This window comes from Cyanistes caeruleus, chromosome 32 (assembly GCF_971803275.1).
Source record: "Cyanistes caeruleus chromosome 32, bCyaCae1.hap1.1, whole genome shotgun sequence".
NCBI classification, from domain to species: domain Eukaryota; kingdom Metazoa; phylum Chordata; class Aves; order Passeriformes; family Paridae; genus Cyanistes; species Cyanistes caeruleus.
In genome coordinates this window covers 949,734-974,122 of record NC_141733.1, presented here as the reverse complement: position 1 = coordinate 974,122, position 24,389 = coordinate 949,734, and the positions used below count along the sequence as shown (strand labels likewise).

Sequence of the window (24,389 nt, the reverse complement as noted above, 5' to 3'; positions counted from 1 at the left end):
TTATTATTATTACAGGGTGCTCGTGTCATTAGATAGGATTTATTCCATATCATGGGGTCATCCCATTATCATTATCATTATCATTATCATTATCATTATCATTATCATTATCATTACATAATTTAAAAAGAAAAGATAAAATTTTAAAATTTAAATAAATAAATAAATAAAATTTAAGAATTTATAGGAGTTTTTATTAAAAAACTATGATAAATATATATAAAATGTATATAAAAATTAATATAATGTAATGTAATGTAATATAATATAGAATAGATTAATGATATATTAAATATATACTATTATACTATTATAATATATAATATATAATATATAGTATATAGTATATAATATATAATATATAATATATAATATATAATATATAACATATAACATATAACATATAACATATAATATATAATATATAATATACAATAAAATGTAACATAATATATTATACATTATATATTAATGTTATGTAATATTATATAATATAAATAATACAGAATATTTTTCTAAAATAGATATATATAGTTTATATAAAATATTATATTTATATAATAAATATATATTAATATAGATGAAAAATTTAATAAATATATATAATATATATATAAATTTATATAAAAAACATAGAAACCAAACATAAGAAATTGGTTTTCCTTCAGTCACATTTGGACTGGATGTTCCACCTCAGTGATTCTGGGATTTTGTGATTCCCTGAAATCCAGGCTGACTTTTCCCCAGATCCTCACACTTCTACTCAAACCAGGATCAGAACCCAGATTTAAATGCTTTGTTCTTAATTTAAACATTTAAATTTAATCTAAATTTAATCTAAATTCAATTGAAATTCAATCGAAATTCAATCGAAATTCAATCGAAATTTAATCTAAATTTAATCTAAATTCAATCTTAATTTAATCTAAATTCAATCTAAATTTAATCTAAATTCAATCTAAATTTAATCTAAATTTAATCTAAATTTAATTGAAATTTAATCTAAATTCAATCTAAATTCAATCTAAATTTAATCAAAATTTAATCGAAATTTAATCTAAATTTAATCAAAATTTAATCGAAATTTAATCTAAATTCAATCTAAATTTAATTGAAATTCAATCTAAATTCAATCTAAATTTAATCGAAATTTAATCAAAATTTAATCTAAATTTAATCTACACTTAATCGAAATTTAATCTAAATTTAATCTAAATTTAAACTAAATTCAATCTAAATTTAATCGAAATTCAATCTAAATTTAATCTAAACTTAATCTAAATTCAATCTTAATTCAATCTAAATTCAATCTAAATTCAATCTAAATTTAATCTAAATTTAATCTAAATTCAATCTAAATTCAATCTAAATTTAATCTAAATTTAATCGAAATTCAATCTAAATTTAATCTAAATTTAATCTAAATTTAATCGAAATTCAATCTAAATTTAATCGAAATTTAATCGAAATTTAATCTAAATTCAATCTAAATTCAATCTAAATTTAGTAAAAATTTAATCTAAATTTAATCTAAATTCAATCTAAATTCAATCTAAATTCAATCTAAATTCAATCTAAATTCCCCCAGTTTGCTTTCCCCCCAAATCTCCCCTCCACAACCAAACACCCCCGGACTTTACTCACACTTTACTCACCAAAGCCCCGCTGCTCAGGAGGATCATGAAGATGATGAAGGTCTCGAACCAGTTGTGCTCCACGATTAGGAAACAAGTTTTCCTCAAGGTCCACCACGACTTTCCCAGCCCTTCCTCGATGTTCACCTGGCAGCACTTGCAGCGCTGCATGCACCCTGGGAAACGCAGCATTTTAAGGGAAAAACATTCAATTTTCACTCCCTGCAAGGAGTTTTAACCTCACCCAAGGCGAGCCACGCTGGGTGGGTTTTAACGGGAGTTGGAAGTTTTGGGGATTTTGAGGATTTTGGGGTTGTTTGGCCATTTCTGGTCACCAGAATTAAACGTGGATTTTGGGAACAGATTGTTCTGTTTGGTTGAGGGCTCTGCTGTCGAGGACACGAATGGAAAAGTTGATGATAAAATAACCTTGAACCATTTAAAGCGTTTTTTTGCCGTGGGAATTCCCGTACTGGATCGGCTCTCGGAACGCATTGAGGGCAGTCACAGGAGAGGAAAAATACTCTGCCTCTAAATGCTTCAGCTGAACAAAAATCATCTTCTTCAGGTCATCCCTAATTCTTTATAAATTGAATTTGTCAGGGTGGGCACGGCGCTGGGGCTGCCCCTGGATCCCTGGAGTTTGGGAACCCTGGAATTTGGGATCCCTGGAGTTTGGGATCCCTGGAGTTTGGGATCGCTGAAGTTTGGGATCCCTGGAATTTGGGATCCCTGGAATTTGGGACCCCTGGAGTTTGGGATCGCTGGAGTTTGGGATCCCTGGAGTTTGGGATCCCTGGAATTTGGGACCCCTGGAGTTTGGGATCCCTGGAGTTTGGGATCCCTGGAATTTGGGACTGGAATTTGGGAACCCTGGAATTTGGGATCCCTGGAGTTTGGGATCCCTGGAATTTGGGATCCCTGGAGTTTGGGATCCCTGGAATTTGGGATCGCTGGAGTTTGGGATCCCTGGAGTTTGGGATCCCTGGAATTTGGGATCGCTGGAATTTGGGACCCCTGGAATTTGGGATCCCTGGAATTTGGGATCCCTGGAATTTGGGATCCCTGGAATTTGGGATCCCTGGAGTTTGGGATCCCTGGAGTTTGGGATCCCTGGAATTTGGGATCCCTGGATCCCAAAGCCAGGCTGGACAGGGATTGGAGGCAGCTGGGACAGAGGGAGCTGTCCCTGCTCGTGGCAGGGGGGGAAATCTGGATGAGATTTAAGGTTTTTTCCCAACACAAAGTGATTCTGTGATGGCAGCTGCACCTCTGAGAGCTTCACAAACTGCTCCCAATTATATTGTATATGATATATATAATTATATATTATATACAACATAATATATATAATATATATGATTATATATTATATATGATATCTATAATTATATATCATATAATATATACATTATATACATAATTATATATTATTATTATAATAAAACAATTATTTTTATTACATATTTATTCTATTAAATGAATTTATTTTAAATTATTTATTAACTATAAATATATATAAAATTATTATTATATAATATTATTAACTATAGATATATACTTATATGTTAATATTTATAAATATTTTAATCAATTTAATTATTTAATTTTTATATTAGTATTATAATACTACTACTCCTACTACTAAAATTATATGTATTATATATAATAATAATATATATAAATAATATATAGTAAAATTATATAGATATATAAAAATTACATATACATAAAAATTATATATAAAAATATAAATTATATATATATATTTTATATATATAAAAATTATATATAAATATTATATATATAAAAATAGATATAAATTTTATATATATATTATATATAATTTATATATTATATATATAATTTATATATATAATTTATATATATATATATAATTTTTATATATATATAAAAATATAAATTATATACATATATATGTATAAAAAAATATAAATTATATATATATAAAAATTATATATATATATAGAATCCAGCAAGGGCCTTGAGATGAGCTGAGAGCCAGCCCTGAGCCAGGCTGGCCTAAGCCTGAGATGAGCTGCCAGCTCAGAACATCCCAAACTCCTCTTCCTTCACTCCTTCCTCACCCTCAGTGAAGCAGGCATCGGGGTCCAGGTACTCCTCCGGTGCCTCCACGGGAACTTCCTCCACCTCAGGCTTGATATCGATGGTGCTGCCCTCAGAGGAGCTGCTCTCGTCCAGTTTCTGCAACACAAAACCTCATGGATAATCAATAAATAACAAACTCGCCATAAATATCAAAAATTAATACATATACTGATTATCTATATATATATTAATTATATAATATTAATATATTAATTATTAATACAGATTAATATTAGTTAATATTACTAATATCAAATATTGATTTATTATTAAATATTATACTAATATTTAATATTACTAATATTTAAAAGTTTAAACTAAAAGTTTAAACTAAAAGCTTAAACTAAAAGTTAAAACTAAAAGTTTAAAACTAAAAGCTTAAACTAAAAGTTTAAAAGAAAAGTTTAAAGTAAAAGTTTAAACTGAAAGTTAAAACTAAAAGTTTGAACTGAAAGTTAAAACTGAAAGTTTAAACTAAAAGTTTAAAAGAAAAGTTTAAAAGAAAAGTTTAAAAGAAAATTTTAACATAAAATTTTAAAGTAAAAGTTTAAGCTAAAAGTTTAAACTAAAAGTTTAAACTAAAAGCTTAAACTAAAAGTTTAAAAGAAAATTTTAAAGTAAAATTTTAAAGTAAAAGTTTAAACTAAAAATTTAAACTAAAATTTTAAAATTTTAAGCTAAAAGTTTAAACTAAAAGTTTAAACTAAAAGTTTAAATGAAAATTTTAACGTAAAATTTTAAAGCAAAAGTTTAAACTAAGAGTTTAAACTAAAATTTTAAAATTTTAAGCTAAAAGTTTAAACTAAAAGTTTAAACTAAAAGTTTAAAAGAAAATTTTAGCGTAAAATTTTAAAGCAAAAAAATTTTTTTTGCAAAAAAAAAAATTTTAAAGTAAAATTTAAAAGTAAAAAAAGTTTAAAGTAAGCTTTTAAACTAAAAGTTTAAACTAAAAATTTAAAATTTTAAACTAAAAGTATAAAACAAAAATTTAAAATAAAAGTTTAAACCAAAACGAGTTCAAACTAAAACTTTAAACTAAAACTTCAGAGCCGTCTCTCCCCACCGAGCCCCTTCCGCGCTCCCGCAGCCCCCGGCCCCGCGGGGATCTCCCCCCGCACCTCCTTGCTGCCGTCGGGGTCCGTGTCGCTGCTGAAATCCTCCGTGTTGAGGTTCTCGAAGTCGGACTCGCCCACGGCGATGGGCACGCGGACGGTCAGGTTGGGGTTGTTGATGAAGGACATGTGGTCCTCGTCGATGATGTACTTCTCCACGCTGCTCCCGATGCCGCTGGTGGTGCCGTTGCCGTTCTTCTGGAAGTCGATGTCCCTGTTGATGTCGGCGCCGGTGTGGTTGGCGATGCAGTTCACCTTCTTGTCGTACAGCTCGTCCAGGGGCTTCACCTCGTCCGCCTCCCGCTGCTTGAAGTGCACCTGCATGAACTCGCGCACCTTGGCCTTGGTCCAGGCGATGCCCTTCTTGATGCGGATCACCGAGATCTGCAGGTTGTTCATCTCGCCGTCGTCGTCCGTGGCCGCCAGGTTGTCGGCGCTGAAGGAGCTCAGCAGCAAGGCCAAGAACAGGTTCAGCACCTGCAAGGGAACAGGCGATGCTGGGCTGACACACAGATCTGGGGCTGTTCCCGCTGCTTGGCACCCAGAGCCCTGCTGATGCTGTCTCTGGAACCTGCTGGAAGCCACTCTGCCATCCCACAGACTCATCTGTGCCTGAGGTTTGAGATATGAGACCCTGATGCTGTCTCTGGAACCTGCTGGAAGCCACTCTGGTGTCCCACAGACTCATCTGTGCCTGAGGTTTGAGATACGAAACCCTGATGCTGTCTCTGGACACAAACCTGCTGGAAACCTGCTCTTCTGTCCCACAGACTCATCTGTGCTCAAGGTTTGAGATACAAGAACCTGATGCTGTCTCTGGAACCTGCTGGAAGCCACTCTGCTGTCCCACAGACTCATCTCTGCTCGAGGTTTGAGATACGAGACCCTGATGCTGTCTCTGGAACCTGCTGGAAACAGCTCTGCTGTCCCACAGACCCATCTAGGTGCTCAAATTTTGAGATACAAGACCCTGAAGCTGTCTCTGGACAGGAAACCAGCTGGAAGCCACTCTGCCATCCCACAGACTCATCTGTGCTCGAGGTTTGAGATACAAGACCCTGATGCTGTCTCTGGAACCTGCTGGAAGCCACTCTGCCATCCCACAGACCCATCCAGGTACCCAAGGTTTGAGATACGAGGCCCTGATGCTGTCTCTGGAACCTGCTGGAAACCTGCTCTGCCATCCCACAGACCCATCCAGGTACCCAAGGTTTGAGATACGAGACCCTGAAGCTGCAAAAAGTTCCCTGACGAGGGCCCTGAGGGGCTCTGAGGTGTCCCAGGGGTCCGGGGCAGGGACAGGATGGAGCCCCTTGAGGGATTCAATCCCCACGGGATTTCAATTCAGCCTTGCTGATTTACTCCCGTCTCTGCCTCAGAGAAAACGGGGAAAATCTTGGCATTTTGAGTGATTCAAATCACTCACCCAGCTCTTCCTCACCCCCACTAAATTCCCACCCAGGGGCCACCAAGAAATCCCACCAGGAACCATTTCCTGACCACTAAATTCCCACCAAGAAGTCCCAGCAGGAACCACTAAATTCCCAACCCAGAGGCCACCCAGAAATCCCACCAGGAACCATCTACTGACCACTAAACTCCCACCAAGAAATCCCACCAGGAATCATCTACTGACCACTAAATTCCCACCCAGAAATCCCAGCAGGAACCATTCCCTGACCACTAAATTCCCACCCAGAAATCCCACCAGGAACCATCTACTGACCACTAAATTCCCACCCAGAAATCCCACCAGGAACCATCTACTGACCACTAAATTCCCACCCAGAAATCCCACCAGGAACCATTCACTGACCACTAAATTCCCACCCAGAAATCCCACCAGGAACCATCTACTGACCACTAAATTCCCAACCCAGGGGCCACCAAGAAATCCCACCAGGAACCATCTACTGACCACTAAACTCCCACCAAGAAATCCCACCAGGAATCATCTACTGACCACTAAATTCCCACCCAGAAATCCCACCAGGAACCATTTACTGACCACTAAATTCCCACCCAGAAATCCCAGCAGGAACCATTCCCTGACCACTAAATTCCCACCAAGAAATCCCACCAGGAACCACTAAATTTCCACCCAGAAATCCCACCAGGAACCATCTACTGACCACTAAATTCCCAACCCAGGGGCCACCCAGAAATCCCAGCAGGAACCATTTACTGACCACTAAGTTTCCGATGACCATGACCATCATGAAGACAATCAAGCACATGGCCTGGCCCGCCACTTCCATACAATCCCACATGGTCTCAATCCACTCCCCACACAACACACGGAAGACAATAAGGAAGGAGTGGAAGAAATCGTGCATGTGCCAGCGGGGTAGCTCACACTCCGGATTGATCTTGCAGACACACTCCTTGTAGCTTTTGCCGAAGAGCTGCATCCCCACCACGGCGAAGATGAACACGATGATGGCCAGCACCAAGGTCAAATTCCCCAAGGCACCCACTGAGTTACCAATGATTTTTATCAGCATGTTCAGAGTGGGCCAGGATTTGGCCAGTTTGAAGACTCTCAGCTGGAAAAAAAATAAAATAAAATAAAAACAAACGGAGCGTAAAAAATCTTAAACGAAGAGGGAAATGAAGTAGAATTTCCTAAAAAAAAATAAAGCAGAATTTCCTAAAAAAATAATATATAGTAGAATTTTCTAAAAAAGCAGAATTTCCTAAAAAATAAAGTAGAATTTTCTAAAAAATAAAGCAAAATTTCCTAAAAAATAAAGTAGAATTTCCTAAAAAAATAAAGTAGAATTTCCTAAAAAAATAAAGTAGAATTTCCTAAAAAAAATAAAGCAGAATTTCCTAAAAAAATAAAGTAGAATTTCCTAAAAAATAAAGCAGAATTTCCTAAAAAAGCAGAATTTCCTAAAAAATAAAGCTGAATTTCCTAAAAAATAAAGCAGAATTTCCTAAAAAAATAAAGTAGCATTTCCTAAAAAATAAAGTAGAATTTTCTAAAAAATAAAGCAAAATTTCCTAAAAAATAAAGCAGAATTTCCTAAAAAATAAATCAGAATTTCCTAATAAATAAAGCAGAATTTCCTAAAAAAAATAAAGCAGAATTTCCTAAAAAAATAAATCAGAATTTCCTAAACAACAACCATCTTGTATTTTATATAAAAAATTTGGGCTGGAGTGTTTTGTGCTTTGGTTATTCCCCACACCCTGATCTCCCCTCCCAAAGGAAAACGCAACAGGAAAGAAGAGACCACAAAAAAAAAAAAAATGGCACAACTTGATCTCAGTCCCACCCAAACCCAGATTAAAATGGCTCTTCCCTCGTCCTACAAAAATGGGAAAAAAATTCCTTATGTGAGGGAAAAGGCTGGAATTGTGTCAGGGTAGGGAGGGGGTGGATATTGGGGGAAAAAAATTCTGGTTGGGAACCGCCCCAGAGCTCAAAGGACATTAAGAAAATGTCCAAAAAAAAAAGGGTGGGATTGCTGAGGTTCCCTCCCAGCTCAGGACATTCCCTGGATCTCTGAGCTCCACCATAACAAGGTTGGAAAAGAGCTGGAATGTGGAATACCAATCGGAAAGATCGCAGCACGGAGAGCCCTTCCACATCCGCCAGACTCAGCTCCATCAAACTGAGGGAGACAATAAACCCATCAAAGATGTTCCAGCCTTCTTGAAAATAATAGTATGGATCCATGGCAATGAGCTTGAGGAACATCTCTGCTGTGAAAATCCCAGTGAAAACCTGGAGAGGGGAGGAGAGACAGACAAAGAACAGAAAAAAAAAAAGCAAATTTTTTGGCTTATTCTCTGATCTTCAATCGATTCCAAACGCGAGCCCACATCCACAATCCAGGAATCCCAGCAGGAGAAGGTTTGTGGGGAGTGTTTGGAGCTGCTCCCTTACCAGGTTTCCCACGGAGAGCACGTGCTCGAACTCGGGGGTCATGGGGTGGTGCTCCATGGCCATGAACAACGTGTTCAGCACGATGCAGATGGTGATGGCCAGGTCAACGAAAGGATCCATGACAATTAAATTCACAATCTCCTTCAGCTTCATCCAGTAGGGGTGGCACTCCCAGATCAGGAAGGTGTTGGCGAATTTGTACCAGCAAGGGGGACACTTCCTCTGGGACTCCTCCAGCTCTGCAGGTACAGAACAAAACTGAGCTCAGGATTCATCTCTGAGGATGAAGAATTACAAAACTTTGGGATAATGGCCACGGAGGTGACACGAGAGAAGAGCTGGGGCGGGTTGGACATCAGGAAGAAATTCTTTGTGGGAAGGGTGGTCAAACCTCCCTGCCCAGCGAGGTTTGGAGTGGCCATCCCTGGGAAAATCCAAGGAATTTCCAGCTCTGGCCCGGGTGACAGCGTGGGGATCACTCAGAGGTTAAACCCCGTGACCTTGGAGCTCTTGGAGCCTCGGGGATTTTGGGATTTCACGATTTTACCGAGCTCTGTGACTTCTTTGTCCCCGCACAACATCCAGGCGACACCTGCAGCGGGTCACCGCGGCTCCACCCCTGAGCCTCAGCCCCACCAGGATGATTCAACGCTAATTATTCCAAACCAAGGGCTAAATTTAACTCGGAACTGATCAAGGTAAAACAGCTCAAAACCCAAGTTACAGATCCCAAACTGCCTCTGCTGCCGGTTTTTAAATAACTGAGATGAATCCTGCGCTCAACACAGACACGGTCTAAAAGAGGAAAGAGATGACATAATGCTGCGAAGGATTTTCATCAGGAATAACCTGATTAAGACTAACTACATCCATTTCCACAAACCAAACACAGAAATTTTTTAATTTTTAATATTTTTTTTCCCACCCCACCGCCTCACCTCGAGCGTTTAAGGGATAAAGAACCAAACACAAAGGAGGAGTTTGAGGTTGGGGCTGTGCAGCCCTCACCTCTCTTTTTTTTTTTATGGGGAGGGAAAGGACCGCTCTCTTTCCCATTGGTTCTCTGGTTGCTTGGGATTTAGTTGCCTTGGAATTTCTCAAGTTAAAGACGAGGCCCGTGGCGCTGGAGCCCGTGGGCGTTTGCGCGGGAGGGCAGCCCTGCTCTGTTTCTAAGTATATTTCTTTTTCCTACAGTTTTATTGCAGGAGACAGCGGGAACTGGAGCTCATCGACCGCCCGTGGCTGCTGCTCATCAGTTCTGCGTTGGGAAATCTCATCCCCCTGAGCGCTGTCCCTTCCAGAATTCCCAAGGGATCCCGTCTCCTGCGGCAGCGCTCGGTGCAGCTCCGGCGCTCCTCTCCCACGGTGGGGATTCCTCCAGGCCTTGGGAGATGACAGAACCCCCTGAGCTCCTCTCAGCTCCTCACTGCCTTCTCCTTAGCGTAAAGTTACAACTCCTTGTTGCCTTCGGCTCTGTCTCTACGCAATTCTGATGTAAAAACCCAAGTTAAATGAAGCCTAATGAGTATTTCTTTGTTAATGAAGATCGAAAGGAAGCGGATTTTGGCAAAGCCATGCGTGGGCATGTGCTGCTCTAAAGCAGGGGGAGCTGGATTCCACCGGACCAGGTCACTCCAAGCCTTGCCCAACCTGACCCTGGACACTTCCAGGAACCAGGAAATTCCTCTGGACACTTCCAGGAACCAGGAAATTCCTCTGGACACTTCCAGGAACAGGGAAATTCCTCTGGACACTTCCAGGAATGGGGAAATTCCTCTGGAGACTTCCAGGAATGGGGAAATTCCTCTGGACACTTCCAGGAACTGGGAAATTCCTCTGGACACTTCCAGGAATGGGGAAATTCCTCTGGAGACTTCCAGGAATGGGGAAATTCCTCTGGACACTTCCAGGAACTGGGAAATTCCTCTGGACACTTCCAGGAACCAGGAAATTCCTCTGGACACTTCCAGGAACAGGGAAATTCCTCTGGACACTTCCAGGAATGGGGAAATTCCTCTGGAGACTTCCAGAAATGGGGAAATTCCTCTGGACACTTCCAGGAACTGGGAAATTCCTCTGGAGACTTCCAGGAATGGGAAAATCCTCTGGACACTTCCAGGATCGGGACAATTCCTCTGGACACTTCCAGGAACTGGGAAATTCCTCTGGGCACTTCCAGAAATGGGGAAATTCCTCTGGACACTTCCAGGAACTGGGAAATTCCTCTGGACACTTCCAGGAACCAGGAAATTCCTCTGGACACTTCCAGGAACGGGGAAATTCCTCTGGAGACTTCCAGGAACTGGGAAATTCCTCTGGACACTTCCAGGAATGGGACAATTCCTCTGGACACTTCCAGGAACAGGGAAATTCCTCTGGACACTTCCAGGAATGGGGAAATTCCTCTGGAGACTTCCAGAAATGGGGAAATTCCTCTGGACACTTCCAGGAACTGGGAAATTCCTCTGGACACTTCCAGGAACAGGGAAATTCCTCTGGACACTTCCAGGAATGGGGAAATTCCCCTGGGTAACCCAGGGAAGAATTCCTCCCCAACATCCCATCCATCCCTGCCCTCTGGTCGTGGGAAGCCATTCCCTGTGTCCCATCCCTTTATCCCAAGTCCATCTCCAGCTCTCCTGGAGCCCCTCCAGGCACAGGAAGGGGCTCAGGGGTCTCCCTGGAGCCCCAAACCACACCTACCCTCAACGAGGGTGTTGGTCAGCCCGGTCATGACGCTGTTGGTGCGATCCTTCCTTCCGTAGGACGCGTTCACCTGATCCATGGAGACCAAGAGAGACCCGCCAGGCTTCTTCCTGATTTCGATTTCGGTGGTGCCCTGGAAAAATGCAGGTGGTGATTAACTCCAGTCTTCTCTCTGACACGCTCCTGGCCCAGGGCCTGCATTTCCTGGGCTGGCCAAACCCAAATTCCTTCCTAAACCCCCAAATTTTCCAACATTTTAACACCTCTCACCATCACCTGCAGCAGGGGCTGGACAGACTTAAAGGAATTAAACAACAAAGCAGAGATTTACTCAAAAAAAACCTCCCAAAGACTCACCTTGCTCAGAGCTGTGACCTCACCCAACATCACGAGTTTCACACTTTTATAAATTTTGGTTCATTAACGTTCGGGAGTTTCAATATCACACTCTGGGGACCCACCTCGGGCAGGATGCGACCCCCGGGCATGCTGGAGGGCGGCCCGCCGATGAGCGAGACGACGCCGTTGCAGTCCACGGTGCTGTTCCTCTTGACGCTGCGGCGCAGCGTGGGGAAGATGCGCGAGGAGCGGCTGCCCTGGCTGTAGCCGCTGTAGCCGCTGTAGCTGCTGCGCCGGTCGCGGCCGCGGATGGGGATGAAGAGCGAGTCCCTCCTGCCCTCGCTCTCCTCCACCGTGCTGTGCTCGTCGTCCGCAAACTCGTTCTCCGACACCGGGTCGCGGAAGCGGCCCTTGTAGCTGAAGATGCTGCTCTTGCTGTTGTGGCGGGAGAGGAAAGGGGAGCCCGGGATGCTGAGGAGAGACTGGGGAGAAGGGGAAGGACGGAGTGAGGAGGATGGACAGGAAGGATGGAGTGAGGAGGATGGACAGGAAGGATGAAGTGACGAGGATGGACAGGAAGGATGGACAGGAAGGATGGACAGGAAGGATGGACAGGGAAGATGGACAGGAAGGACGGAGTGAGGAGGATGGACAGGAAGGATGGACAGGGAGGATGGACAGGAAGGATGGAGTGAGGAGGATGGACAGGAAGGATGGACACAAAGGATGGACAGGAAGGATGGACAGGAAGGATGGACAGGGAGGATGGACAGGGAGGATGGACAGGAAGGATGGACAGGGAGGATGGACAGGAAAGATGGACAGGGAGGATGGACGGGAAGGATGGACAGGAAAGATGGACAGGAAGGATGGACAGGAAGGATGGACAGGAAGGATGGACAGGAAGGATGGACAGGAAAGATGGACAGGAAGGATGGACAGGGAGGATGGACAGGAAGGATGGACAGGGAGGATGGACAGGAAGGATGGACAGGAAGGATGGACAGGAAGGATGGACAGGAAGGATGGACAGGGAGGATGGACAGGGAGGATGGACAGGAAGGATGGACAGGAAGGATGGACAGGAAAGATGGACAGGAAGGATGGACAGGAAAGATGGACAGGAAAGATGGACAGGAAAGATGGACAGGAAAGATGGACAGGAAGGATGGACAGGAAGGATGGACAGGAAGGATGGACAGGGAGGATGGACAGGGAGGATGGACACAAAGGATGGACACAAAGGATGGACAGGAAAGATGGACAGGAAGGATGGAGTGAGGAGGATGGACAGGAAGGATGGACAGGGAGGATGGACAGGGAGGATGGACAGGGAGGATGGACAGGAAGGATGGACAGGAAGGATGGACAGGAAGGATGGACACGAAGGATGGACAGGAAGGATGGACAGGAAGGATGGACAGGGAGGATGGACAGGAAGGATGGACAGGAAAGATGGACAGGAAGGATGGACAGGAAAGATGGACAGGAAGGATGGACAGGAAGGATGGACAGGAAGGATGGACAGGGAGGATGGACAGGAAGGATGGACAGGAAGGATGGACAGGAGGGATGGACAGGAAGGATGGACAGGAAGGATGGACACAAAGGATGGACAGGAAGGATGGACAGGAAGGATGGACAGGAAGGATGGACAGGAAGGATGGACAGGGAGGATGGACAGGAAGGATGGACAGGAAGGATGGACAGGAAGGATGGAGTGAGGAGGATGGACAGGAAGGATGGACAGGAAGGATGGACAGGAAGGATGGACACAAAGGATGGACAGGAAGGATGGACAGGAAGGATGGACACAAAGGATGGACAGGAAGGATGGACAGGAAGGATGGACAGGAAGGATGGAGTGAGGAGGATGGACAGGAAGGATGGACAGGAAGGATGGACAGGGAGGATGGACAGGAAGGATGGACAGGAAGGATGGACAGGAAAGATGGACAGGAAGGATGGACAGGAAAGATGGACAGGAAGGATGGACAGGAAGGATGGACAGGAAGGATGGACAGGGAGGATGGACAGGAAGGATGGACAGGAAGGATGGACAGGAGGGATGGACAGGAAGGATGGACAGGGAAGATGGCCAGGAAGGATGGACAGGAAGGATGGACAGGGAGGATGGACAGGAAGGATGGACACAAAGGATGGACGGGAATGATGGATGGGAAGGATGGACAGGAAAGATGGGCAGGAAGGATGGAGTGAGGAGGATGGACAGGAAGGATGGACAGGAAGGATGGACAGGGAGGATGGACAGGAAGGATGGACACAAAGGATGGACACGAAGGACGGAGTGAGGAGGATGGACACACACAAAGGATGGAGTGAGGATGGACACAAAGCACTGCTGGCTTGGCTTCCTAGAACCATGGAATTGTTTGGTTTGGTTTGGTTTGGTTTGGTTTGGATGTTCTCTGCTTCCACCGCTGCCTCAAACTGCTCCAAGCCCTGCCCAGCTGGGCCTTGGACACTTCCAGGGATGGAGCAGCCACAGCTTCTCTGGGCAGCCACGGCCTCCCCACCCTCAGAGGGAGGAATTTCCTCCCAGCACCGTGTCTGACCCTGTCCCCTGCACTGGGAAGCCATTCCCCCTTGTCCAGGCACTCCAGACCCCTGTGAATGGTCTCTGTGCCTCAGTTTCCCTCCCTCCCCAGGCCTGCAGGGACCAGCAGCCCTCCCTGCCCGGCGAGAGCTGCTCACTCCTGCCTGAGCTACCACTGGAGGAGCTGCCTGGACTCCTCAGGAACAATTCCTGCCAGGGGAAGGGTGTGTGAGAATCATGACCTTGGGCCCCAGGTGTTCTCCTGACCCCTTTTTGGGCAGATCCCTTTTCCAACCTCAAGGATTCTGGGATTTCATGATTCTACCGAGCTGCGTGACTTCTCACAACATCCACACCTAAAGCAGAATATTACCCTGACCTCAAGCAACCACAAACATCAGTGAAGGAACACAAAACTACCTGGTTCATGATGGAGAACTTCCTTCCCAGCCTGTTATCCGGCAGCCTGAACGCTTTCCTCCTCATGCCGTCCTCCGACTCCGACTTGAACACCTTCTCGTTGTCACACTTCTCGTCTCCTTCCGACAGCTCCCTGTCCTTCCTCTTCTTCCTCCTGTTCCGGCGCTCCTTGGCACTCTTGGAACTGAGCTTGGAAATCTCCGAGGAGCTCCGAGACATCCTCCCCCCTCCATCATCTTCCACGGCGTCCTCAGAGACCGTCCCTGCCGAGGTGACCATGGCAGCAGCCTGGGGGTGCAGGGCGAGGGAAGGAGGAATAAATCACCTCCTTCCACCGTTAACGCTCCATTTTCCGCTCCAAGAAAAGAGTTTGGCTCAATTCCCCCCAGTAAGAGACTTCGGGGCAGGATTGAGATGTTTATTCTCTCCTTGGAAGGAAACTTTCAGCCAGAATTTGTTAGAATTTTTTTATATTCTACCTGTGCAGGTAATAAAATCAGCTTCTCTGGCAGCCCTTAGAGAGAGGAATTCCTTTTTTTTTTTCTCACCTGTGCTTCTTCCTGTTGCTTTTTCAACTGCTCCAGCATGGCCTTGAATTCTGCCTCCTTCTGCTCTGCCTCCTCCAGGGTGGCCTGGTTCTGCTCCTCGTAGGCCATGGCCACCACGGCCAGAATCAGGTTCACCAGGTAGAAGGATCCCACGAAGATCACCAGCACAAAGAAGATCATGTAGGTTTTTCCTGCCGCTCGTAAGGTCTAGGAGCGGGAAAGAAGGGCAGAGGGATTAGAAAAGGGAAAGGGAGTCGTTCTGATTGGGAACGGTGATAAAGAACGACACGGACTCTCAAGGGAGTCACAACAGGAGAATTCTCTGGTTCATTGCTTCAGGCCTGTTTTATAGACTGGTACGTGGAAAGTACAGAAAAGAAACTTTTATTGGTTAGCAAAGTGCTACATCACCATCATTGGTCAGGGGCTCACCACCCCCCTGACTTTCTCCTGCAAGGGAAAACAAGAGGACAGACAAACAGCAGCTGGCAGTTGTTTTCTGTCTCTGAGGATTGTTTTGAAATCCTCCTATGAAATTCTCAGGCTAGCTTCTCAGGCAGGACTGAGAGGCCCTGGGCCTGCAGCCTGCTCCAAAGCTAGCATCCATAAAAGGGAAGCAGCTTCAGGCTTCCCTGATGTGAGGTGCATGAGCTGATCCCCGTTTTCTTGAGCTGAATGTTTCTAAGAAAACCCAGCAGTGCTGAATATTCCACAGCTCAGCCTTCTCCCCGCAGACTCTGCACATTCCTCAGCCACGAACACAAAAGGTGACATCCACCTTCTCCCCTTAAGGGAACACCCGAGGGATACAGACTGAAAAGAATTCGGAGGCACAGCGTGAAACCCAATGCTCAGACTCCCTTAAAACAAACCCAGCCAAGAAAAAGCTGCTTCAGCAAGGTCCCCAAAGCACCCTCAGGTCAGGAGAAAACTCTCTGCCCTCCAAAGAGGGCTGAACACCCACAGCTCCTTCAGGAGCTTCCTCCTGAATTAATTCACAGCTCAGCTGGACCCACCAAACCTTAAAATCCAACACCTGCTGACAGGTAATGTCCCCTTCCTCCCCCCAAAAATAAAATCTCACTGTGAAGCTTGACTCGCACTCGCTCATTTTGAGAGAATAAAACAAAGCTTCTCACGTTTCCCTTTCTTGTTTTACCCCCAAATTCTCACCACAACAAAGCCAAGGGTTTACTTACTAACTGATACAAGTTTTCCCAGAAGTCCTGAGTCATAAGGCGAAATAAAGCCAGGAAAGCCCAGCTGAAGGTGTCGAAGCTGGTGTAGCCGTAGTTGGGGTTCCGTCCCGCCTTCATGCACGTGTATCCCTCTGGGCATTGCCTGGGGAGGGACCAGAGGCAGCTCAGGGCTCTGTGCCACCCCTGTCCCCACGAACCGCAGCTCTCCCCAGGGCGGGAGGGATGGAGGATGAGCAGGGGGAGAGGAAGGAGCTGAGGAAAGCCCTTGTCCCGTGGAGAGGAGACGCTGCCTCGCGCAGCCTCTCCCCGCTGGGTGAGCCCAAAGCCGCAGCTCGGGCCAGGAGCGTCCCCAGGGCTGAACAGCACCTGGGGAATTCACATCTCTGAGCCTTCATCCACCCTCCTCTCATCATCCTCGAGGCTGGATTCAGAGGGAAAGAATGGCAGCTCCTGGTGGGGAAATGTCCCTTACACTGAGCCAGCAATGGGTTCATAATTAGATTAAGAAATTTGAAATCTGGTGAAGTAACACCGGAAACAACAGAGGAATAATCCAAAAGGTTCTGCCAGCTTTATATATATAAATAATATAAATATAAATATAAATATAAATATAAATATATAAATAAATATATAAATAAATATATAAATAAATATAAATAAATATAAATATATATAAATATAAATATTAAATATATATAGATATAAATATAGATATATATAGATATAGATATAAATATATTTATGATATAGATATAAATATAGATATATATAGATATAGATATAAATATATATAGATATATATATAGATATAAATATAAATATAAATATAAATATAAATATAAATATAAATATAAATATAAATATAAATATAAACATAAACACAAATATAAACACAAATATAAACACAAATATAAACACAAATATATATTTATAAATAAATATATTTATATTTATTTTTATATTTAAAATATAAACATAAATGTATAAATTTATAAATTTCTATTTATAAATATATTTATATTTATATTTAATATATATTTATATATTTAAATATATATTTATATATTTAAATATATATTTATATATTTAAATATATATTTATATATATAGTATATATTTTTTATTTATCAGTAATAACTGGCTGTTAATGAAGCTCAACACTCACCCTGCATCTGAGCTGTTACCACAGAGCAAAGGGTCAGGGGCGCCAGGAATGATGTAAAAATTTGCTGAGGATGAGAAAGAAGAGATTATATTCACACACATATGGAGTTAGAGGATTTAACAGACTATAGCACCATTAAAAACTTCAATAAAAAACCCCCCAAAACCACTGCTGAGAAATGCATCGGTAATTATTTAACGAATTATTTAGCTAAAAGAGCACATCCAAAACCTTCTAAAGGATGAACTCAACGAGGAACATCTCAACGAGGTCAGACCCAAAATAAAAACGCCGTAAAAACTTCTGCACGTGGGGTTTTTACAGCGAAAAGCAAACACACCACAGCAAGCTCAAAATCAGCAAAAAAAAAAAAAAAAACCAGCAAAATCAGGAGGTTTTTGGGGACTGCAGAAATACTCACACATATTATTGGTGTATTCCTCCCAGTCAAAGCCCCTGGAGCCGTTATCCAGAAAGGTCTCGTTGACATTAATTGGCCAAATCACGCATTTGTTCCTTAAATTGCCCATGAAGAGCTGGAGCCCGATGAGGGCGAAGACACTGAGACAGAAAACTGTCAGGATCATCACGTCCGACAGCTTCTTCACAGACTGGATCAGGGCACCCACGATGGTCTTCAGGCCTGGGGAGAGGGAAACGAGACTGGAAATCACTCCTGCAGAGGGAAAACACGCTGAAAATCCAAATTAATGCCGAATTCATCCAAATTCCTTCTCTACTGTGGCTGTAAACGGTGCAGGTTTGTGTGTGCTCGGGTTTTCCAGGCAGTAAAACACCGGGATGGAGGCAAGGAATGGCCAGAAGAAACCAAAATCCCAATGTTTGTCCCTGAGAGAGCCCCAAACTCAGAGCAGGACTGAGAAAAGTGGGGAATCACCTCCTTCCTTTGCCAAACCAGGATTAAATTGGGATTTGCTGCCCCCAAAGCCCTGCTGGGCACGTCCAGCCGTGTTTGAGCTGCAGCAGCTCAGGGAGATCAAATGAACTCTGCACATCTCGGGTTCCTCCTGCTCGGCTCGGCCGTCTCAGAGCTCCCCTTCCCCTGCAGGAGCAGAAATTCCCCTCCCAGCGTGGGTTTGGTTACAGCCAGGGCAGGGTTTCACCCAGGGCATGGCTGCTTTGGGGGTTTTCTGAGCCCACTGGGATCATTCACGTGCTCAGGAACAAAATTAAGATATTCCAAAAGGAATCCTGCTCGTTTCTGAGTCCGTCAGAGGCAGAACCCGTGAGAGGGGAGAACTCAGCCTTAGTTTTTAGGCTGAGCCAGGCAGAATTTTGGATGCAGAGACATCACTGAGTTAGGCCCCTTTAACCAGCCTTGCTGGTGTGAAGGAGGACGATCCCATGGTTTATAAATGAGCAGGGAAGGGAGGAAGGAGAAAAAAATAAATCACAGCTGGATTTGGGGCCAGGCAGAGCCCACAGGGACGTTCTGCAGCAGATCCTGGACCAGGAACCTTCCAAAACCCTTGGAGGCCAAGAGAGCTCAGACCCAGACCAGGAAGGTAAAGATCCCAAAACAAAACAGATCCATTCCTCATTAATCCAAATTCCTTTTCTATGGTGGGAAAGGCTGTGGCTGTAAATGGTGCGGGTTTGTGTGTGCTCGGGTTTTCCAGGCAGTAAAACACCGGGATGGAGGCAAGGAATGGCCAGAAGAAACCAAAATCCCAATGTTTGTCCCTCAAACATATCCTCAAGTGAGATTTAATCCCGCTATCCAAACTCCCCGGGGGTTTTCCCAGGCAGAGCAGCTTTCATCACCCCCAGCACCTCTTGCCATGCTCATCCCACGGCTCTGCTCATGCACATCAGCCTCCTGCTCCGGGTGCTGCTCTTTCCCAGGACAAAAAAAGGGGTTTGGAAACCGGGAATGCTCCAACAAATTCCAGCTGCAGCCACCGAAAGCCCAGCTTTCCCTGGAGCCTTCCCAGGTGTGTCCCCACGTGGCATCAGAGAATTTAAATATAAAAACTCCAGTGCAAAGACAGAAAATTTCTTCAGCTCATCACAGTTTCATACAGGTTTTTTTCCCACAAAAAAAAAAAAAGATCAAAGGGGTTATTTTGGTTAATTCGGTAGAGACCACGGAATTTTTGTCCGTGGCATGTGAAATTCTGGTAATATTTCCCATTTTTATCTTGTCTCAAACACACCTTAATTCCAGTTAATTATTAACTAATTATTAATTATTATATAAATATTAAATATTTAATTATTAATTAAACACTAAAGTCAGCTTCTCAGCAGCTGGGCACAGAGTTAAAATTCACATTTCAGGTGCTGAAGCAGAAGGGGAACCCCTTTAGATTTGAATATTTAATGTATTCCAAAAATCACCTTTTCCTTGTGAAATGATGCTGGTAAAAGCCACAAAGAGCACTTTATGTTTTCATATGAAATAACCCAAAAGGCCAATTATTCAAATGTTTTACATTCCTCCTGCTGTCACAGAACGGAGGGGGCCAAGATTAGTGCTGCTGGACAATCCTCCCCAAAAAAACAGACACAAAACCCAAAAATTTTGCCATTTTTTATGTTCAGTGTCCCAAATAGGAATAACCTTGGCTGTGTGTGGCAAATCACCCCTTTTATTCAACCAAAACACGCAGCAAATTGTCCCTCTAATAAAAATCACATTAAAAAACGTGCTGGAACTCAGCAGGGCTCAGCCCCAAGCCCTGCATTTGAAATAAAACCATTTAAAGTTTTGAGCTGGATGGAGAGAAAGATCCAAAAGTGAGCTCTGCTCTCTGCATGGGAACACGAAGCATGCTGTCACACAGCCAGAAAACAGCTCCTGGAAGCTGCAAAAACACAGGCAAAAGTGGTTTTAATGCTGATGCTCCTCCTCTGAGCAAGCCAGATACTGTCTGGAGCAGGCTGGGAGGGTGAAAACCCTCCAGAACCAAAGGTAATTTGGCAATTAATTAAAATTAGTTTAAGTTTTGCTCTTAAGTATCACCAGACGTGAAGGGGAAGGCTCGGTAGGAACATCGCTCCAGATTGTTGTGACTGGGTGCAAGGAAAGCAGGTGCCACGTAGGAGCAGCATCATCATCATCACCATCATCATCATCATCATCATCATCACCATCATCACCATCATCATCATCATCATCATCATCATGCACAACAGGCAGGTACAGCTGATGGGGCTGGCAGTCTGGGATGGGACAAATCCTACAAATTCCACAGGCTGGTCCCTGGCAGGCTGAGAAAGCAAAACCACTGCTCCAAAAAAAAAAAAAAAAACCCAAAACCCACGTGGAAAAAAGGGGTTTTTGTTCAAAACCAAAAAGGAACTGAGAGCAAAAGTCATGGAGGAGTTATTGTGGGTGCCCACCTCGAAACAGGTTCAGCTCTGGAGAACAGAAAGCTGAGGATCTGTAAGAGCTGAGCCTTGAGCTTGGTCTCAGAATTAGGGGCAATTTTGAGAAATCGCAAAAGCTTTTCAAGAATTCAGGATCAGGAAATGTTCCAGGCCAGGCTGGACAGAGCTGTGATTAACCTGGCCTAGTGGAAAGTGTTCCTGCCCACGGCAGGAGGTGGAACAAGATGGGTTTTAAGGTCTCTCCCAACCCAAACCAGACTGGGATTCTGTGATTCCCAGTCCAGAGTGTCTCCATGGTGTTTCACAACGAAGGAACTGCTCACCCTGTGACACCCAGATGAGTTACAAACCCAGAAACAGCTTTGGGAAGGGTGAGCCTGACAACTCCAGTTCTGGGGTGGAACAGGAAATGGGAAAAAAGGTTTTTTTAATCTTGGTTGGGGTTTTGCTCTGTACAAAATTATTCCTAAAACAACTCCAAAAACACTGAGCAGGGCACGAGCCTGAGCCAGAAACTGCTCAGCCTGAGGAGGAGCCTGATCCTTTTCATCTGGAATTAAACTTTTAAGCCTGGCTTTATTTTCAGAGATCAGTATGAAGAGGGCACACAGAGGGACAGAGAAGTGTGGAGTAACAGCCTGCATCATTTGATGGCCCAGGAGCTTTGATTTCTTTGATTGCTTTGTTACACAGACTGCAAATCCCATCCCCAAAAAAAAAAAAAAAATCCCATTTGTGAGGAGTGAGCAGTGCAGGAAGGGAGGGGAAATCGGGAGAGGAGACACACGCAAGGCCAGCCTTTAACGCTGAACGTTTCTCACCTGGAATTACAGAGATAGTTTTCAAAGCTCGGAGAACTCTGAAAGTTCTCAATGCTGAGACATTCCCAAGGTCCACAAACTCTGTGACATATCTGCAATGAGGGAGGTCACACACAAAAAAAACACCATGACAATACACACACACCAAAATAAAACAACAACTACGGGACAAAGCAATACATCACTCACAGGGGGCCTGTACCCGACAGCTAAACACCAACCCGGGCCGCCTTACCTGGAATTACAGAAATAGTTTTCAAAGCTCTCAGAACCCTGAAAGTGCGCAGAGCTGAAACATTGCCTAGGTTTACAAACTCTGTTATATACCTGCAGAATTAAACCAGAGTTAATGGCACTGTTGGGGTCACCTCCCTCTGTATAAATTGTTTGTTTGTAGGAAATTGCTCGTGATTTAAAATGCTTCAGGATTGGGAAGAGGGAGAGACAAAGTTGCAGAGGTAAAAAATGGTTGAAGTCTCTCTGCTCCTCGGAGCTTGCCCAGGTACACGGCTGGAAATCCATCCTCACCTGGAATTGTGGAGTGTCCTGAGCTGGGGGGGACCCACAGGGATCATCCAGTGCAGCTGCAGCTCCTGCACAGACCCCACAACAATCCCTGGAGCGCTGTCCCAGCACCCCTGGAGCTCTGGAGAACCTTTTCCTGCTCTCCTGGAGCTCTGGAGAACCTTTTCCTGCTCTCCAGGAGCTCTGGAGAACCTTTTCCTGCTCTCCTGGAACAGTCTTCCACAGCTCCAGCTGTTCCCTCAGCCTGGCCCTGGGCAGTGCCTGAAGTTCTGGAGAACCTTTTCCTGCTCTCCTGGAGCTCTGGAGAACCTTTTCCTGCTCTCCTGGAGCTCTGGAGAACCTTTCCTGCTCTCCAGGAGCTCTGGAGAACCTTTTCCTGCTCTCCTGGAGCTCTGGAGAACCTTTTCCTGCTCTCCAGGAGCTCTGGAGAACCTTTTCCTGCTCTCCTGGAGCTCTGGAGAACCTTTTCCTGCTCTCCAGGAGCTCTGGAGAACCTTTTCCTGCTCTCCCAGCCCTGCCCCAGCTCCAGCTGCTCCCTCAGCCTGGCCCAGGACATCCCTGGAACTCTGGAGAACCTTTTCCTGCTCTCCAGGAACACTTTTCCACAGCTCATCCTGGTCCTGGACATCCCTGAAGTTCTGGAGAACCTTTTCCTGCTCTCCTGGAGCTCTGGGAGAACCTTTTCCTGCTCTCCAGGAGCTCTGGAGAACCTTTTCCTGCTCTCCAGGAACACTTTTCCACAGCAGAACCTTTTCTGTTCTGCAGCTGAACACACCCAGAGCCTGCCCCATCCCCTTGTCCCTGCTTTGGTCCCTCTCCAGCACCTTTAGATGTTTTTATTTTTCATATTGTGCTGCCCCAAACTTCACACAGACACAACTCCAAACTCAAACCTCAGCAGAAGAGGGGAATTGTAAAAAATTCCAAATATTTGGGGAGCCTTGGTGACCCCACCCTGAGCAAGCTGGGCTGGTGGGAGGCGTCCCTGGACCAATCCACGATTCCCTGACTGCAGGATCACCTCAGATCAGGGGTTTCAGGTACATTCCCTTCGTGTTTTTAAGAAAACATAATCATCTTCTGCTTTGATTAACATCCTTCAATTTAATTAGCATCCTTCATTTTAATTAGCATCCTCCTTTTTTTAATCCTTTATGCTTCGCTGTCTGTGAGCTGCAGGAAGGTTTTGATTCTCCTCTTTTTTTTTCCAAGAGGATAATCCCAAGATACACAAGGCTTAGTGCAAAGTAACAGGGTTGTATTTTACATTTTTATATTATTATTTTTATATTCTTAGAGAACATTTCCTCTGTGCTTGGACACAAACTCAAACTTGGTATGAAAAATCAAATTGATGCTCGACATTCAAGATTTTTTTTCCTGGTGCACAAATGCCTCAAGGGACTCTATTTAAACAATTAAAAGGTAGAAAAAAAAAAGCAAAAAAAACCCTCAGGAAACTTGGGTGCAGAATCCAAGAAAATATCATTAAAGTGTTTTAATTCGACCCAAGTGCTCTGAACCCTCGGAAATCTGAGCCTTCCTCTGTGATCTCTGCTCCATCAGACGTTGGAGAACGTGGGAACCCAACCCAAAAATAAGTGTAAAAGGGTAAAAAACATTTCTTCCACCAACGGTTTGGAGAACAAAGTGACAAAATCCAGTAGGACTAAGTTTGAGCCAGGATCAGCTCAGGGAAATATGGGGAAAAAAACAGGAATTTGGGATGTAAAACCCAGGAATTCCAGATGTGTCTCCTGATGTAAAACCCTGGAATTCCAGATGTGTCTCCTGATGTAAAACCCAGGAATTCCAGATGTGTCCCCTGCTGTAAAACCCAGGAATTTGGGATGTAAAACCCAGGAATTCCAGATGTGTCCCCTGATGTAAAACCCAGGAATTCCAGATGTGTCTCCTGATGTAAAACCCAGGAATTTGGGATGTGTTTCCTGATGTAAAACCCAGGAATTTGGGATGTGTC

The 24,389-nt window shown here is 44.0% G+C and overlaps 1 protein-coding gene across 5 annotated transcripts in view; it reads right to left on the bottom strand.

The window, feature by feature from the left end:
- The window catches only part of SCN8A (sodium voltage-gated channel alpha subunit 8), a 76,392-nt gene that overhangs the window by 29,534 nt on the left and 22,469 nt on the right, over nt 1-24,389 (bottom strand). For 3 of the 5 annotated variants that reach the window (XR_015281286.1, XR_015281287.1, XM_086870416.1), the window contains exons 6-19: nt 21,884-21,975; nt 18,130-18,351; nt 17,709-17,772; nt 16,541-16,682; nt 15,342-15,548; nt 14,794-15,081; nt 11,939-12,298; nt 11,475-11,610; nt 8,772-9,010; nt 8,436-8,609; nt 7,066-7,422; nt 4,883-5,353; nt 3,743-3,860; nt 1,656-1,810 (exon numbers count right to left, since the gene is read on the bottom strand). Coding sequence is in view for 3 of the 5 variants with exons in the window: in XM_086870416.1 (XP_086726542.1) it covers nt 1,656-1,810; nt 3,743-3,860; nt 4,883-5,353; nt 7,066-7,422; nt 8,436-8,609; nt 8,772-9,010; nt 11,475-11,610; nt 11,939-12,298; nt 14,794-15,081; nt 15,342-15,548; nt 16,541-16,682; nt 17,709-17,772; nt 18,130-18,351; nt 21,884-21,975 (3,025 nt within the window). In the remaining 2 variants the exon portion in view is untranslated. Of the gene's footprint in view, nt 1-1,655; nt 1,811-3,742; nt 3,861-4,882; nt 5,354-7,065; nt 7,423-8,435; nt 8,610-8,771; nt 9,011-11,474; nt 11,611-11,938; nt 12,299-14,793; nt 15,082-15,341; nt 15,549-16,540; nt 16,683-17,708; nt 17,773-18,129; nt 18,352-21,883; nt 21,976-22,118; nt 22,211-24,389 lie in introns of all 5 variants that reach the window. The other 2 variants (XM_086870417.1, XM_086870418.1) reach the window with 2 other exon arrangements.